This window comes from Onychostoma macrolepis, chromosome 15 (assembly GCF_012432095.1).
Source record: "Onychostoma macrolepis isolate SWU-2019 chromosome 15, ASM1243209v1, whole genome shotgun sequence".
Taxonomy (NCBI): domain Eukaryota; kingdom Metazoa; phylum Chordata; class Actinopteri; order Cypriniformes; family Cyprinidae; genus Onychostoma; species Onychostoma macrolepis.
Genome location: NC_081169.1, coordinates 24260490 through 24278074, shown reverse-complemented (window position 1 = coordinate 24278074; position 17585 = coordinate 24260490). Strand labels below are relative to the sequence as shown.

The 17585-nt window shown below is 41.9% G+C and overlaps 1 protein-coding gene and 1 long non-coding RNA gene across 2 annotated transcripts in view; one reads left to right on the top strand and one right to left on the bottom strand.

Moving 5' to 3' along the window:
- The first annotated feature begins 213 nt into the window (after positions 1–213).
- LOC131520976 (uncharacterized) lies at positions 214–10998 on the top strand. Its single transcript, XR_009266170.1, has 6 exons — positions 214–546; positions 4044–4144; positions 4816–4992; positions 7437–7690; positions 8453–8621; positions 9756–10998. It is a non-coding gene; the product is annotated as an uncharacterized LOC131520976 (long non-coding RNA).
- kirrel3l (kirre like nephrin family adhesion molecule 3, like) overlaps positions 1732–17585 on the bottom strand; it is a 41827-nt gene continuing 25973 nt past the window's right edge. Inside the window, exons 3-15 of the mRNA XM_058745572.1 lie at positions 16875–17024; positions 15034–15191; positions 13201–13351; positions 12555–12660; positions 12172–12320; positions 11008–11135; positions 9331–9457; positions 8928–9028; positions 7463–7661; positions 4810–4917; positions 4493–4602; positions 4008–4097; positions 1732–3734 (exon numbers count right to left, since the gene is read on the bottom strand). Coding sequence (XP_058601555.1) covers positions 3237–3734; positions 4008–4097; positions 4493–4602; positions 4810–4917; positions 7463–7661; positions 8928–9028; positions 9331–9457; positions 11008–11135; positions 12172–12320; positions 12555–12660; positions 13201–13351; positions 15034–15191; positions 16875–17024 — 2075 coding nt within the window. The 3' untranslated portion in view covers positions 1732–3236. The remainder of the gene's footprint in view (positions 3735–4007; positions 4098–4492; positions 4603–4809; positions 4918–7462; positions 7662–8927; positions 9029–9330; positions 9458–11007; positions 11136–12171; positions 12321–12554; positions 12661–13200; positions 13352–15033; positions 15192–16874; positions 17025–17585) is intronic.

Here is a 17585-nt window from a genome sequence, read left to right as displayed (position 1 = left end):
GTCTCCTAATGGAAAATGAAAGAACGCAAAATAAATCTACTCTCTTCAGTTGATACGAGAAAATCCACAGCATGTCTTTGTTACAGATGTGAATGTACTTTGTTTTGACCTTGCACCAATTAAAAAGCTGTAGGTTTAATTAAGCATTGCACTGCACTGCAACAGTTGTTTTAAATGGTTGACAGAGTATTCAATTTAGGTTAATTACATGCCACATTTGACCTTGTATGAGCTTTAGATTGGTGTTCAGCCTTTTATATCATTTCCAATCGATGTGATAACAACGCTTGCTCTTGAGCATAATACACATGGTAACTAGGCAACCAAAGGTCACTATCACTTACTACCTAATGGAGAAATGTAACCAAATGATGGAAACAAAGCATTGTGGTCAACGAAATACATGATTGAAATCAGGCCCTTAGTTCAACCAATTTTTCTATACATTTACGTTACACCTTTTGTTTAATCTTGCCTTATATTCAAATGTATGTAAATGACGCAAAAAACAGTTGGGCCTGCTGGGAGATATACGGCGTGCGTTCGGTGAGTGGAATGTTTTTAGCGAATTGGTGTATTGTTTGTTTGTTTGTTTTTGTGCTTAATTTCATTGTTTTAATATATATATATTTTAATTATTAATACGTTAATAATCTGTCGATTTATCAGCTCTATGACAGCACGTTTGGCGCCAGGCGTCTCAACTGAGAATTTACCTCAGAAAAACCTTGATTTCGTTTGTAACGTCAGGAGATTAGATAACTATAAGTAACAATGAACTTAGGTTTCATAACATTTGTATTGTATCTTTCCAATATAGGCACTGGTTGTTTCAGTCAGTATATTGGCAAACCTAACTCAGTAAATTCTGGCAAACCTTTCCGCTACTTTATATTATCACGGTAACTTAAACACTTGCCATTTCATCCCCAGCATGCTGAATGGACATAAAGTGCCATATGCAACTGACAGTTTATGGATAACAAGAGTTTGCATTTTATATTACCAGGTTTGCACATTATGCATATTCATTCTTGTTTTGTTACTTTGGGCAATGTTCGTGGTATGCAAGGGATGATGACAGCTGATGGAAACATGACCCTGAATTTACCAGAGTAGCCATCAGTTCATTTGTTTAATGCTGAGTACGTGTTTATGTCTTCAACACTCCCTGCGGTGAAACTCGGCGTGACATGATGAAATCTGAGAGACTGGGTGACACGACAAGAAAATGTTGTCACACAACACCAGCTCCGTCAGCGCAATATTTGGTTGCGTTGGGGGGAGACGGCCTGTGCCTGCTATGTTTGATACGCAGACAGCGGGAGGCTTGGGAATCTCATCCGTCTTTATTAAAAACCCCGCTGTCGCCGCGGGAATAAGAGAATCAACATAGGCATCACTGCTAATTTATGTATTCATCAACTCGGCAGCCCCGGAATTGTTTGTCCTCATTCCCTCATGACATTTGACGAGACCCAGCGATGTGTGCCAAACTTACTCCAGTCAGAGCAGATTATTTGAAATGGTTTTATTTAAATATAAATATGTGTACAAAGTTACAAGCAACAATAGCTTATTTTTAGCAAAGAAAATTATTTGAACGTTATTAAGAAAAAAAGACACGGAAGAAAAAGGTCAATTAGTTGTGTAACACCTTTCACCTCTCCAAAACTAATAAGTAACATGGGGCTAAAAACCGTTGTGAACCAAATAAAGTCAACTCAAAGATATAGATAAATGCATTTTATAATATAAAGGTACTTTACAATAGAGCAGCTTACACGCTGTACATTAAGGCTTATATAAAATATAAAAATAAAGACAAGCAATGTTTTGTTTCACCTATCTTACAGTTCATTTCGACTTTTTTTTTTTTTTATCTTTCCAAATGGAGCCGACCATTCAGGCTCAAAGGAAAATGGCAGTATGGTAACCTCCAAATGCAGGTATCCAAGATCGAATAGACGTAGGGTGCAGTAAGCGGTTTCTCACACAAGGAACAAACAGATGAGAAGAAATGCTGAATACGTTCACGTACACACATCATCTGCATGCAACAGACAGGAGTGAATTTCCCAACAATTTGTACAGTCATTGAAGTGGCTCTAAGTGGATATGGACAGTACTGCATTTCACTTGCTATTTCTTTTTTCTGTTTTTTCTTCTATGTAAACATGTTGGTGCTACCTGACGGTGTCAGCCATGTCAGCATGACATAACAGTCACCTTGGCACACTTTGTATTTATAACATACAGTGGTCACGTAAGGAACATTACAAGATTATTACTGCACGCCACAAGGTCGTGCTGTAATTTGGGTTTGCCGTACATGGCTTGACTTAAGAAACCGTGGTCCCGAAATGGGCTCTACTCTGAACTCTGCAACAAATCCTTGAGAGTATAGCTTAAAAAGGCCGCACCTCTAAATTTGATTATTTGGGGATTGGCCAATCTTGGTTCCATCAAACAGACAGAAATATATTTTGTGGATTTTTTTGTGGATTCTTTTTTTAACCAAATCATTCCAGATTCCAGTTTCCTGCACTGGTCCATTGAGGCTTTACACAAATACTCTCTTGCTAGCCCAATAGCAGTGCAGACTGCAGATAGAGCTTCTGAAGAAATATCTTAGGGTGAGCGCATGCGCTCAGCTTTCTTCTGCTCCCCTGCTTTGTAGATTGAACTTTGAGCCACTTTGTGTAGGCAAGACCTGTTGTCATTGATACACAAATGTGCTTACAATTCCATCAGCATGCCAACAAACACATTTTTTTTTACTTTTTAGATTTTTTAAGTTCATGTCATTTTGATTGTTTCAGCGTAGTGTCATGAGCTTGTCCTCATTTGCAAAGATTGGTTCATGAGGACACTGCCCTTTTCCACAGCACTGCTTTCCTTCTCCAAGATCTAGATGGGTCAGTGCTGGAGCCTTTTTTAATGGAAATACAGTGCCATAGAGACGAATTGATGGTCGATATTTATTTCCCTTAAAGTTCAACATTTGGACGTAGAAAATCAGTAGCTCGATGGTGACTTCAAAGCTTGAGTGGCACGTTGTAGTTCTTTCGAAAGAAGATTTCCATCAATCCAACATTCACTTCAAGATAGCAATAAAGCTTTTCCGCCTCTTGAATCTCAGTTTAAAGTTTGCTTAATCCCTCCTGAACCCATTCAGAAGAAAGTCCTTGTGATGTTGATCATGCCAGACCCTTACCGGGTCTTCGAGGGAGCCATCACACATGAGTCTGCATGCGTTGCTGCGAGGGCCGCCCATAGTCAGACTGCTGCGACGACACCTGTGAGGATGCGTATGAGAAACGGGAGGAGTTGGATACCTTGCTGGCCTGGTCTGAATGCTCGTACCCGTCAACCTTCTCAAAGGATGCAGGTTTGACGTAGCTTGTGAAGGCACGGCCATAGGTGGCGGGCAGGTAGGCGGAGCCCGCATAGAGTGGCTCCTGAGGATAGATGGTGGGAGTTTGCTGTTGTTGCTGTGGTTGTTGAGACTGCTGTTGCTCATAGGTGGTGCGTGTGGCAGGGGTTGTGGCGTAACGCTGGGAGAAGTCATAAATCCGAGGCTGAGTGGAGTGTTGGCCATACAAGGGGCTCGGCGAGGGAAGCTGAGAGGGAGTGTAGACTGGGCGAGCATTAGGGACATATTCAGAGAAGCCAGTTCTTGTAATGTGGCGGTCCTCGTGAGCCCGCACATTGTAGTAGCCATTGGTGGGATCCTAGGAAGAATGAAAGAAACACTGTCAGATAAACAACAAAATTTTGTACAGAATGACATGCGTGCAAATTATTTTAGTAAGGTGCTAGCTAGAATTTAGAAATTGACCAAGAATTGTAGGTTTTCTTGAACATGATCCAAGCTCGTGGTGTAATACAAATATGATCTCAGCAAGTTAGTGTTATTAAGTACAATAGTTTCCTCAAACCTTTGAAAACAACCTTTTGCTTTTATCAGATTAACCATCCGAGTCATGCTTTGTGAAATGTAATACCTTGATATCTGATCTCTCATCATCCTCCTCTTCCAGCAGGTCGCTGTGCTCTGTGCGAGACGTTCCTGGAGACTCACTGCTGTTGGGAGCCTGAGAAGAGTACAGAGATTTGGGTTACAGACTGCTCAGTGTCTATGGTATGTTAAATGCCATGCAATCATAATTAATGTTGTCCCTAGCTCCTGGCCGTCTTGTGAGCAAATGATCAGTATATATGTTTTTTTAGCATCTTTCAGCAAAATATAATTAAATCTTTACTTTTGGCTAATGTCACTACATATTTCTAGTCATGGTGGATAAAATGAAGTCCAGCTTAACATTTTGTTTCCTTATTGAATATCCCATTTCCCTCAGAAATCAGGGAATATATTTTAAAACGAAAAAACGAAAAAAAAAAATAATTTCTATGAAAGAAAAATAGTATAAAAGCTGTTTCTAACTATTAGGCCATTCTGAATATTTCTTTTGTTTTGTGAGTGACTTACCATAGGCTCCTTCACATCCTCCTCATCGTCGTTTCCTCTGGCTGCGTTGTGGTCGCTGTGCACGATTTGTACGCGGATGTCGCTCTTAGACAGGCGTGTGCCCTTTTTGCCTGGGTGAGGAAATAGCGCAGTGTATAGAGATTAATGAGGTGAACGGTGGGAAGACTTCCAGAGAGGTGAAAAGGTCAACACTGCTCCAGGCAAAGAGGTGGCCCCATAATTAACCTCTGTCTAGTTAGTTCGTTTGATTTCTACTGTATCATGTTTTTTGAGGAGAGAATAAGAACTCTCAGATAACATCTGACCTTTGACCTCACCTTTAGCAGTGTGGCGGCAGCAGATGGAAACCAGGGTAATGACACAAACGATGAAGACACAGCCTCCGCCCACCGATGCTCCAATGATGATTAGCAAGGGGAGGGCCTCTGCAAGGGAAACAGGGAACGTGACTGAGCTGAATTCTCAAAATCTATTATTATATCTACCTCTTCAGTTGCAGGGTATGCAGATGATCCAAATTCAGGCATGTCTTTCATTTTATTACAAGTGGAATTTAAATGTTTCCATTATAACATCCACAACGCTTAGTTTGTACTTTTACACTTTCAATCCTGCCATAATCATATTTGGAGGTGATTCTTTAAAATTTATGTATATGTGTAATATATATATATATATATGTATATATATATTAGGGATGGGTCACGATTTTCAAATATTCGATTAGTTGATTTAATAATAGAATATCGATTAGGCTGTGCGATGTTTTTTAATTAATTTTTTTTAATTCTTCATGTTTTCGGTGCTGATGTGGTGGTGACGTGTTCGTGTAACCAGAGGGAGGTGCTGCCGATAACGCACCTGAAAGCTGTCAAAGACAACAGAAGAGCACCACATTCTCACGCGCACACTGTAGATTTGCGCCAGGATAACCGCCAAACTTTTTCTCAGGTGGCTGATTTGAAATCAGTGATTTCCTTAATCTAGCACTAGCAGTGGCCCGTCCGTGACAAAACGAACTCGGGCCGAAGGTAAATACACCGAGTGCAGACCTGCCGCAAGTACAACAGCTTTCAGCCTGAGATCGGCCCATAGAGAAAAAGCTGTCTGTCAGAAGTGTTTTGTAGAGTCGGCGCGGCTCTGGCCCATTATCTTCTCACCGATGTTCATGCTCATTTTTTGATGTCCTAGCAGCCTTATGAGCAATTGATTTATGCTAATCGACGGACTGTTGTGTTAATAAGTGCCGCCATTCGGTTGTATTTTTATAAATGTTTCAGCACGTTACAATTATATAGCTTGAGTTAAGATCCCTAGTAATGTATTAAACAGTTTGATAACATACAGATTGAAAGTGTGAATGGTCTCTCTCTCCCTTTCTCTCTGTTTATGGGTGTGTAGTATAGCCTATGCGTGCATGCATGCGGGGGAGGGGTGCAATTTTCGAATAACAATCGAATAATACCAGTCGATTTTCGAATATCATTTTTGCCTAAAATGCCCATCCCTAATATATATAATGTTGTTAATATAAGTTTACAAATAAGTTTGGGGCTAAATTATGACCCAGACATGTTCTTGACATTTTCTTTGTGAGATGATTTAATTTTCATATTATCAAAAGGCATGTCGGATCTCCAGCTGATTGAAGAAAAGCTCTCTGCTTGTCAAACGTGTTCTACAAAGAAGCTCTTTTTCCGAGCCACGTCCAAACTCAAGTGCAACATATAGAAATTCATCTAGTGTGATCCACAGTGGCATCACAGGACCAGGCTATTGTCTCTAATCTCTGGTGGAAAAGGGGTAACCAGGCCTGACACGCAGCGAGGCAGCCGACAGTAATCTAATTAGAGATTCCAGGAGATAGCACTGTCTGCCTCTCCAGAGACTTGGCTCTGCTGCCTTGATGCAAATTGCTGGCGAAGACCTTATTTTTGGTGTCTCCCAGTACAAAGGCTCAAGCCGTCTACCACGCTCTTAGTCTTATTTAAGCAAATTTAAGCCGGTGCACTATGCATACAAAATGAAACGGTCAGTGAAGCGTCACATACCAATGCCGTACATTAGGTCTTGATTTAATTCATTCAGGCTCAAAATCTATATCTTTGTTATGGAACGAATGTATTCATTAAGTGGACCATCTCCTGATTAAATGATATTGATTTGGTGGTGTATAATTAAGATAAGCACAGGGTTGCAGGTGTTTTGAGATGCGATTCCTGCATAGAGCTGACTCAAACTGGATTACAGCTCGTCATGACTAATCTTAGATAAAAGGCACCAACTCTAAGGTGGACAAACCCTACAACTTACTGTCAGTGTTTTAAAATCAACCATCCTTCAATAATTAAAGCGATGGTGCCAAAAGAGCTTGGCCCATCCACAAATCTAAAACTCTTGCCACTTTTCTCACTTTTCCTTTCAGTTGCTTGCATCTCACGCCTCCAATTTTTGACTCTCCAGACCCCAAATTTCCCAGAACATTTTCCCAAACACTCACTGATCTACACTACCAGTTAAAAGTATGGACACACTTGGCTGAATTTGTTTCTCACAGTCTTGAAAAGCTTTTGATCTAAAGGTTTAAGCTTAAATGCATGAGATTGTTTGTTTTTTAGACAAATATATAGGAATTTGTTAACAAATTTAAAATTTTTATTTATTTATTTTTTTAAATTGACGAATGGGGGGAGGGGGACAAGTACGAAGCATACATGTAAACTCAATACTGATTCCAGAGCTATCTACTTCAAAGGACCCAAAATGTAAAACAGTTTTATATTTAACATGTTTGACCATTACCTAATATCCATATTTCATTTGTAATTTCATAATTGAATGTCTACAACCATTCTAAAAGGTGGAACGTAGTAAAAATAAGGAATTATGTGTGTCCAAACGTTTGACCGGTACTATATTGCATTCAAATAAATGTTTTACACAGGATAATCTGGCATGAGGACCCCATACCTTGCTCTTCAAGAGTGACCAGCGCCGTGCCTGTACCAAAGCGGTTCCAAGCAGTGCAGTTGTATCGAAGCTGGAAATCCTGGGCCAGAGTTTCTGAGAGGATTAGCGAGGAGAGGACCCCTCGGTCACTGTGTACTGTCTGCACGGAAAAACGACCAGAAGAGCCAGATGACAAGATCGTGTCTCCAAATGTCCACACCTGAGGAGAAAGAGATAGCAAGGTGTAAGGTACAGCAAGTGTTGTTAATCTCACATTTTATTTAAGCATGACATGACAATTGTAATTTTGATAATTTGATTATGAAAAGGTAAGAGGGAATTGCAAAGACAAAAAAATTTATTTCTTATGCACCATTGAATCATTCACAATATGACCATGAACATGTGTTAAGCAAGTAAATAGGGTCGATTTTGATTCCAAGTTGAATTAAAATCTCATTATATATTCAAGCCTGGTCCGGCCAACACAACAGAACAACAATTAAGGACAAACATGTAAAGATTTATCACCCCAGAAGTAGACGTTTAGTGTCATAAACTCAGTGTCAGAGATTGGAATTTTTCTTGTGCTCTTTTACGCTGTCATGTCGAGCTGGTTTACCAACAGTATTGTGTCTCAGCTTGTGAAAAAGAGCTATGTAAAAAAACATGTGGGGAAGACAAGCAGCTCCTGTCTAGCAGCAGGTCAGTCTGAGATCTCAAAGCTACTCAGGGAGAGAGAACAAGCCATTGTTTCTTTGCTTCACCCTTCTGGCAAAGAGGTGAAACAGCATGTCTGAAAAGTCCTCCCTTGACTGGCCTCAGGTGAAGAAGTAACAGCCAGTAACACTCCGAATCCCCACCTGTCACCTGTTCCAGGATCAGGAGGGTTTTTTCATCGTCTCTGATTTCTTCTTTGCATCAACTGCTTTCAGTTACCCTTGCTTAACTTCCATCTGTCTCGGTGCATCTCTATGCTTTACCCTTCTTCTTTATTTCTCTCCAACTTAGACCCTAATTATCCACTGAAAGGCCTTCCCACGTACGATTGGGTCACGGGAGGTCAGTGGTGCTAAGTGCTAATTGCTCGCCGTTGGAAAGGAGCCTAGGGGGGCGGAAGTCTTCTCTGCAGACCCTGGCATTAGTGCAGTTCGCCTCTGCACGCTTGAGGGTGGAAAAGGTGAGATACAGGATCAGCCCTCTCATCGTGCACTCTCTAATAGGGGAATGGGGCTGTGTAGCTGTGCTTGTGTGTATTTGTGTGGGTGTCAGATATGGAAAGAGAGAGACAGGAGCAAGGAAAGAGGAGACTCGCATGAGATCTTGTTGGAGGGAGAGGGGAAGGGAGCTTGAGCGTGTGATGTGCACACACCGAAAGCACCTGCTCAAGGGAAAGGCTCACAAACAAGCTTGTCAGGAATAAGGCTACACTAAGCAACAGATACCTAGCAAACACACATATAGAAATAGGAGAATGTATACTTACAATCTTTTCAGGGGGAGGGCTGCTGCCCACGAGACACTCCAGCTTGCCCTTGGAATGCTTGACGGCCTGCTGCGTTGCCTCAGCCGTGATGATGGGAGGGCCTGAAATGTTGGTGTGAAAGAGAGAAATCGTACTGACTAAGGGTGCTAATGAAAGCAAAGGAAGACACAGAGCTGATGTTCCTTGTGTATTCAAGACCAAGTGCATGAGTCATGCACATAAATAAGAAGCTCATCAATTAGGGAAGCAATTCACTGATTAATAGGAAAAAAAAAAAATTACAGCTTTTGTTCCAAACCCAAGTGAGCTAACCAAAAGCCGTGAACTCATGTGGTTTTGAAACAGAATATATCATGAACAAAACTGGGAAAATTAATGAGATAAAAAGACAGCATTTAGTTACCGTTGACAGTTAGAGTTACATCTCTCTCTGCCACACCAATGCGAGGCACGATGGCTTTGCAGGTGTATGTCCCAGAATCCTCTTGTGTAACTGCCTTCAGCTGAAGGGTGTTACTATTGCTGAGCACCTGTTAAATAAAATGAACAAGAATAGCCTGGTCAGATCTGTTGCTATACCAAGACATTTCTCCACAGAAGTGACCACAGATATAGGCATCAGGCAAGAGTTTACCATAAACCACATGTCAATTTATACCTACTGATTAGCAAACACCAAGTATAACTATACACTTTCTATCAAACGTCTGTATGACAGTGCCTGTCTATACGTGTTTGTAATATTGATGTTTTCACTTCCTGTTAAAGTCTTATCTTTGTAGCAAGTTGTGGAATGAAAATCATTACAGCATGTCAATATTTCCACAGGATGAAGATGGGAAGATTGTGTAGTGACACAGTGAGTTTTTTGTTCCGGACACATCAAGCCGTGGCCCTCAGAGATGGCTGTTACCATTAGCACCAGTCATCCATTTCGTTGCTTGTGCCTCACACAAGAGAAAGACCAATGCCACCAATACCAAGGGGAAAGCATTGACTCTGCCTGTAATTTCGTCTGCTGCAATCTTAATTACTGTCTAAAGCGCTCCAGCCTGGGTCCTCTGAGTCAACCCACTGCTCTAATTAAACCTACGACAATGGCAGTGTGGAATTTTCCGGAGTGTGAGCAGATACTTGTGCTCCTTCGCCTCTGGTGCACTGGTACACACGCCGCGGTCACTTGTTAGAAGCCATTGATCATTAGAGCACCCTCTTCCCCTTCCTCTCCTTCCCCCTCTCGACGCCGCCAAACTGTGATTAATCCGTTTAGCACTCGCCTCGATTTTTCATTCGCCAGCACTCATCGAATTAGCCAATTAATCCATATCTTGTGGCGATGAAGTAAACGCTCTACTTGTGGATCAGATCGGCCCATACTCAGGAAGGGCTGGGTGGAGGGATGTAGTCATGGCAAAATGAACTGATTGCCTCATCAGAACCTTCTGGCTTTTCAGCCTTAGCCTCCCACTCTCTCTCTCTCTCTCTCTCTCTCTCCCTCTCTTTTTCCTTCCTCTCTCGCTTTTTGTTTGCTTTCTCAGGCTCTTTATGAAATCTGATTAAGCAACAGCAGAGAAACACTTACAGCAGAATAGGCTGATGCATTTCACACATCTACTGGAGCTAAACTTTCATTTTAGGCAAGCAATCACTTTATCCATTTGCCAAACTCCTGTAAATGCGCCGTAAACAGAAATGTCATCCATTAACCATCCAGCTCTGAGCAGAAAATCATTTCATCTTTCCTGTACAGACAGGGGTTAAATTGGGATTTTGGAGATGGGTGATTCTGGTGCTTTAGATGAGATGACATGAACTTGTTTAATGATCTTTTTTTGACAGAATAAACTTGTTTAATGGAGATAGAATGTGTGTACTGGGTCAAATAAAAACTGGACTGGGGTAACAAAAGATTTTCAAACAAAACATAAGTTTTTCTGAATCACTCCAACCCAATCCTTCCATACCCTAATGAAAATCAATATGCATCTAGAACTCATACAATGATTCAAACAGGATTGCTGTGACAGTTGTTGAACAGATGGTGTGCCATATTTAGGAAGAAGAGAAGAGGTCACCATACCACACTGGAGCCTTGTTTAGTCCAGGCCAGAGTGAGGGGAGGGTTGCCCGTCCATGAACACGTGAAAGCAGCATCCATCCCTATGTCCACTATCTGGGGTTTCGGTTCTGTCAGCAACCTGGGACCAACTAAAAAATAAAAGATGTGGATTCCCATTATGTTTTAGTACATTTCATTAGAGTATGTCTTTGTGTGAGCAAAACAAAAAATGAAGCCCATTACAATGTTCTCATCTGCGGCCTTATTAAGAATACAAGTAGGAAACAAAGGCCATTCCAAGGAGAGAATGTGGGAGGTATGTATGGCTCTATTTTTTGAAGGAAACGATGTGACTGTGTATTGTTTACAGTGCCACATTTACACGTTTATGTAAGAGACTGATTATGCCTGAACACTAGGGGTGGAACGGTACACAGATGTCACGGTTCGGTACGTAGCTACCTCGGTTCGGGGGTCACGGTTCGATACGATTTCGGTACAACAGGAAAAATAAAAAAAAATAAACTATGCTCGGTTTTCTTTTCACTTATTTTGAATAGACAGTAGTAAAAATTACAATTGTTTCCACCTACATGTGGAAATACTAAATATTATTACATATAAAATCTGCAGTACATATATACATACAAGGAATAAATTCTTGAAATATATTTGATTTAGTTTACAGATAAACAAGGGGGGAACAGTGGGACACGAAACGTAGCCTATGCTGAGTTTTTCAGTAAATTTTTGTGACACGCTTAATTAGTTCACAGAAAGGAAACTCAAATGACAGAAAGCCATATTCTATTTGTTTTCCTTATTTTACAAAAGCACGTTTTGTTTTCATTGTGAGTGTACACAAATAAAAGCAGAGCTTTATACAGTGACGCATTATTAATAAGACAATAAGTGTTTGAAGTTGATTCTGCTGGTTTAAGGAAACCAGCGCCGGAGCGCATGCACACACACAAATTGTGTTGGTACAGTTGGTACTTTATCAAAATAAAATACAGTGAACCAAACATCAGCGCGCCTGCTGTTTTGTTTTCAAGTGTGCAACTCATGGCATTCACTGTTCTTCTGCTGGCGGTTATCAAACAGCATTGCATTACTGCGGGCGCCACCTCTCCAATTTTGCTTTAATATTTTATTATGGAAGTGGATGACCACATGAGTACTTACATTGTACGTCCACCAAGGTGCTGACATTAGTACTTCCTACTGAGTTGGACACTTCGCAGGACACTGGGTCTGTGAAGTAAGAGTGGTCTACGGTCACCTCCAGGCTGTCACCATTGGCCTCTGAGATAGGAACCCCACCTTTGGACCATCTGTTTGCAATGTGAACATGAAAATGCATTTATTAGATTCACTGGTACATTCTTTGTGGTATTTCACCCTTTACAGTAACAACTATTATTAACAGCAAATGCTGAAGCAACTGTGCACAAAGCATTTGATCTGTAATTTATATCCAATTTGGGATTTACTCTCAAACCGAAATCTGATGGAGTGGATAATCTGGGATTATGCATTGAGTCTGTTGTGATATTAGATGTGCTTACCTGTAACCTGTGATCTCAGGGTTGGCAGAGGCAGAGCAGATGAACAACACTTTTGCTCCCTCCATCACCGTCTGAGGCTGAACAGAGAGAGTCACAGACGGAGGATCTGGAAGGAAACATGCAGGATTAGATTCACTGCAGCAATAGAGGCTTTACAAATCCTTCCCAATGACTTTACTGCCAAGCTCCAGGTGTGTAAATCTAAGTCACAATCCTTTTTAAAAATCCATTCCCCTGTCCAATTATACGTCTTTTTTACTATTAAAAACAAAAACAAAAAACTTGCATATAAATAGGCAATTGTACTGTGCCATGTAAATACATTTAAACCAAGTCTCACATTTACTGAATCACTAATCTTGCACTGAAATACTCTCTGTGGTATTTTTTAATGTGACAAAAATAGAAAAAAAAAAAAAATTCTATAAATTTTTAATAAAAAACGTTTTTGTTTAGTTTTTTTTTTTCCCAATGAACCATACTTTTTTTATTCTGAATACATTAAAACACAAAGCACTTGTCATTTTCAAGTATTCGGAATATAGGAAAAAATGCACTCGGTTCGGTGCATTTGGCTGTGGCTGCATAAATGAAATAAATACCACATAATCTGTATCACAGAAAAAATATACATAAAAATACTCACGCTGAACACTGATGGTAACTGAAGTTTGGCGACCTGCAGGGGCGGCAGGGTTTAGGACCCTGCAGGTGTATGTACGTCCAGAATCCCTGTCCTCAGGCACCATGGGTAGCATGCTAACCGCTGTTTCTCTCTTTCCATCCTCCATCAAAGTCTGAAAAGACAGTGATATGGTGTGAAACCAGTTAAAAAACTGAGACAGTATCAGTGCAGGTGGAACAAATTGCTGTCTCTGAAAATATAATGCCTCAATGAAATGTTCTGAAAATAATGTCAAAGGCAGCTCTTAACAAAACTATCCATAATTTATGTTACGTGTGACACCTTTTGGATTCAAATAAGAAGAGACATTTGACAGACAGCGTGGCTAGTACAATGTTATTTCGCCCTAATGGTCGGTGTACTTCAGATACAAAACACACAGCTGTTTCCCTCATCTTGTTATCACTGTTAAAATCACACAGACATGATAATCCTAATCTAATTGTCCTATATTTCCTGATGCAAGTCCTAATTTAATAAGGAATTCCCATGATGCCCGTAATCCCATTTGAGCTCAAGTCTGTGCCAGCACCGTAGGCTGAGCATTGCAGAGAATTAAAGCCGCCATCAGTTTAGCGAGGCAGGTGAGCGTTTGTGTTTTACGACACTGCCAGGCCCTTTCTGCCGTTAGCACGTTTTCACAAAGATCTGTCTATCAGCTCTTCCTGCTGCACATCATCTTCGAAATCTATTTATTGTGTGTGAGAAATCAATACGCCTAAGTGGGGAGAGGTGTACAGTCTTGGTGAATTGCTGCCTGCTGAATGTACAAGATGGCCTTAATGGAGGATCAGGCGCAGTTTTAGGTTTGGAACGATTGGAGGAGGAGTGGGGCACAGAGTGCTGTACTGGGGCAGGAGCATTATGGGAAGACGGTTCCCTGGAGAGCCTGGGGGGCGAATCGATGGCAGGTCACACGTTTAACCTCCGATGCGCTGAAAGCATTTTTACGCTAGATCGAGTCACGACGCCGCTTGTCATCAGCCTTACCATTCACTGTCCTTTTCTTATTGCTCATCTGCTCTCTCCCACCGACTTGCCCCCCTCTGTCTACCTTTTTCGCATTCCTTCACTTTGTTCTTTGCGTCTTCATGTGGCTTTCCATCTCATTTTCTTCTCCAGCTTAAATCAAAATGGCTTTGAGTTTTCCACCTCACTCTTAAACAAGCTGCTCCTGTGTTCATTTTTCCCTTATCTACTTTCCGAGTTTCATCTGTCTTTCTTTCTCTCTCGCTTTCCTCCTCTTCCCTCGATTCACTGCTGGCTCTTGCCCCCTTAAACGTGTCGTTTAGTGTCGTTTAGCGTGGTCAGAGAGCATGACAAATGTGACACTTTCGCAGTTGCAGCCGGTTCATGCTCCACTGCACTTCCCATTGTGTTTCGGCATTGTTGTGGCTGATTTCCCCTCTCTTCTCCCACCCTCTCCCTTTCTTTCTCTCTCTCTCTTTTTCCTCTCTCACTCCCTCTCTCCCTCCTTTGCTCTTTCTCTCTCAGCGGAAACTGTATCAAACGCTTATGCCTGTCTGAGCTTTGACATGCTCCAGTTATGCTCGAGTATTAGAGCAATAGCGAGAGTGAGAGAAAATAGAGGCACAAAAGGACGCAGCTTGCGGTAGGGTGATGAGGATGAGACGTATAGAGATTGAATTCAAGAGGGTTTTCGCAACTTTGGGTGTGCACTATCTGGTGAAGCTAATGTGAAGGACAGGTAAGGGCAAGACAGAGATCCTAAGTTGTAATCAGCCATAGTGACTCTCACGTCTGTCATAAAGACTGATGTGTCCACAATCTCACCTTTGAGTAGATGGCATCGTGCATTATCTCTCCGTCTCGGTACCAGGTAATCTCTGCGGCAGGTTTGGCTCCAGATGCCCGGCATGTCAGGTTATGAGGTGTATGAGCTTTGAGACGGACCACCGGCCCTCCCTCCACTACGGGATCTGAAGGTGGCACTGAAAAAGCATTGGAGAGTTTTTTTTTTATCTTCAAGAAAAGTGGCATACATCCTAGCATACATTACATGTACTGTATTTTCATACGTAAAGCTATACCCTAAACTCTTCCTGACTGCAGTGCAGAATCATTTAATTCTGCCAGTTTGACCTATATAGAACAAGCTGGTAAATGGACAGAGAGATTGAGAGAGATTGGCTTTCTCTGAAAAGAGGTTAAGACAGTACTCATGCCCTTTTAACATGGCTGAGATTTGCCATTATGAGTCTATTTACAGGCACTCCGCCGCAGGCCTGTTTCATCTGAATTACTGATTTGTTCATTTGTTTGCATGCCTGTGTGCAAGCCTTGGGCAAATAGTGTCTGCCACCTTTGATGAAGGTGTCCATCTCGCAGTACGCACAGAAACACGCAAAAAAATCTTTCTGTGGTGCACACTCTTCCGTCTGTCCTGTTCCTTTTCTCCGAACCAATTTCTGTTTTTGTATCAGAATTGTCAGAGGTCTTTTCGCTGGTCTTGCCCAGGCGCTAATGGAATCCGTGCGCGAGGTGATTCTAATTTCCATGTGGATTCCCTCGACTGCACTCCTGCCGTTGACTTCTTTGACTCTGTTGGATTGCTTTGGTCTCATCCGGCTGCATTGATTTCCCCACATGCCCCTACATGCACGTACACACATGAACGCTCACATACACGTGCACACACACACACACACACACACCTCATTCCCTGCACACAGGAGCTGGCATATTCGCTACGCTCTAGTCTGGGAATTCGAACAGTGTGCCAAACATCGGCGCTGTGCACAAAGGCTATTGTTGTAGCCATACTTTTCTTCAGTGAGTCTGTGTGTCTGTGCCAACTTTGTCCAATTAGAGGCAGAATTCTTTTTATTGTGCAGTAACAAACTTGGCCTTTCTCGCTCTCATAGTGCTAAATCGTTAACGTCTCATATTTTTAGCCTTTGATATGCTTGCACTGCAGGGGAAATCTATGTTTTTCAGGGACTATAAAAAACGGCTGTGTCCAAGTTGGGCCACCAGGTGTCAGCAATGTAGCACTGAGCTAAAATCCCCAGTGATCACCCCCTTCTGCCCCCACTGTCGCTAAATGCCGGAGAATATGTAGATCAATCACATTGCGTTAATGTAAAAGCAGCCCTGCGGTTGATGAATTCCGTGAGTCACTGTAGAATGTGCTAACTGTGCAGACTTTGACTTTTAACCATTCACGCAAGTCATTTGTGACTGCTGCAATCACATTTCCTTGGCCCTTCACCGTGTTAAGTGTCAGAAGGCTATAGAGAGAGAGAGGGAAAGAAACAGTGAGGTGGGGGTTGGATAATTTCCTCAGTGTTTCTGTCGACTCAGTTTCGCTCTGTTTGAAAAAACGAGTTCTGTTGTGGCGTGATTTAAAATTGTGAATAAATAACGAAGGCTTGACTTATGATTGCATGGGGGTGGGATCTCTGAAGTGTTTTATGCGGAGCAGAGAAATTTGCAGTGTTACGCATTTGAGGCAGTATTTTAAATACTGTTAATGAAATTGGGGACTATGAGGAATGCTCTATTCCCCCCGCTTTTAATCAGCTACAGGAGAGTTATATCGCAGTGGTTTCTTCTCACTCTCAATCACACTCACTCACTCATATCACACACACGCACACACACAGAGTTCTTACCCAGCACCGTCAGTTTGGCTCTGTGTGATCGCAGCCCAGCCTGTGTGGCTTGACACTCGTAGACCGCATCATCGCCAAGCTCAGCTGAATCGATCACCAAGCTGTGCTCTCCTGATAGTGGGTCTCCCATCAGAGAGTAACGTACCCAACCTGATCCACACAAAAATCACTGTTAGAGATATACACACACATATTTCCATCACAGATAGGGTTAGTTTTGAGACACTATTCTGTGCACATTAAAATCTCTGTGCCACTTGGTCAGCGGCAACATGTGAGATGCCTCGTTTATGCGGCCAGCCAACAGAGACTACCTTAACTGTCCAGGTTGTTGCCTTCAAAGCTGCTGGGGAAATCATTTTAAATGTCAATGCATGACATGAGCGGTGATTGATTCTCCACCTCAGCCCTAGCAGACGGCTGAGATGATTAGACAAATTAAACGCTAGTTTGCATTAGCCGTGGTGTTTGTTTGCCTTCCCGTTTCTTCACTCAATACAGCTGAGGAAGTGAGGCAGTGACATTACTCAAACACACATCCGCTGCAGAGAAGGGATGCTGCCCTTTACCTGCCAATCTGTGATTGGTTTTATCTCCCAGTTGTTAATTGGAAAAGAAAAGATGAAGATAAGAGAAGACTAAGCCTTGGTAAATGAACTTCAATAAGCATTGTGTACCTCCTCGGGGAACGGCATCATTTCTGCCTTGCTA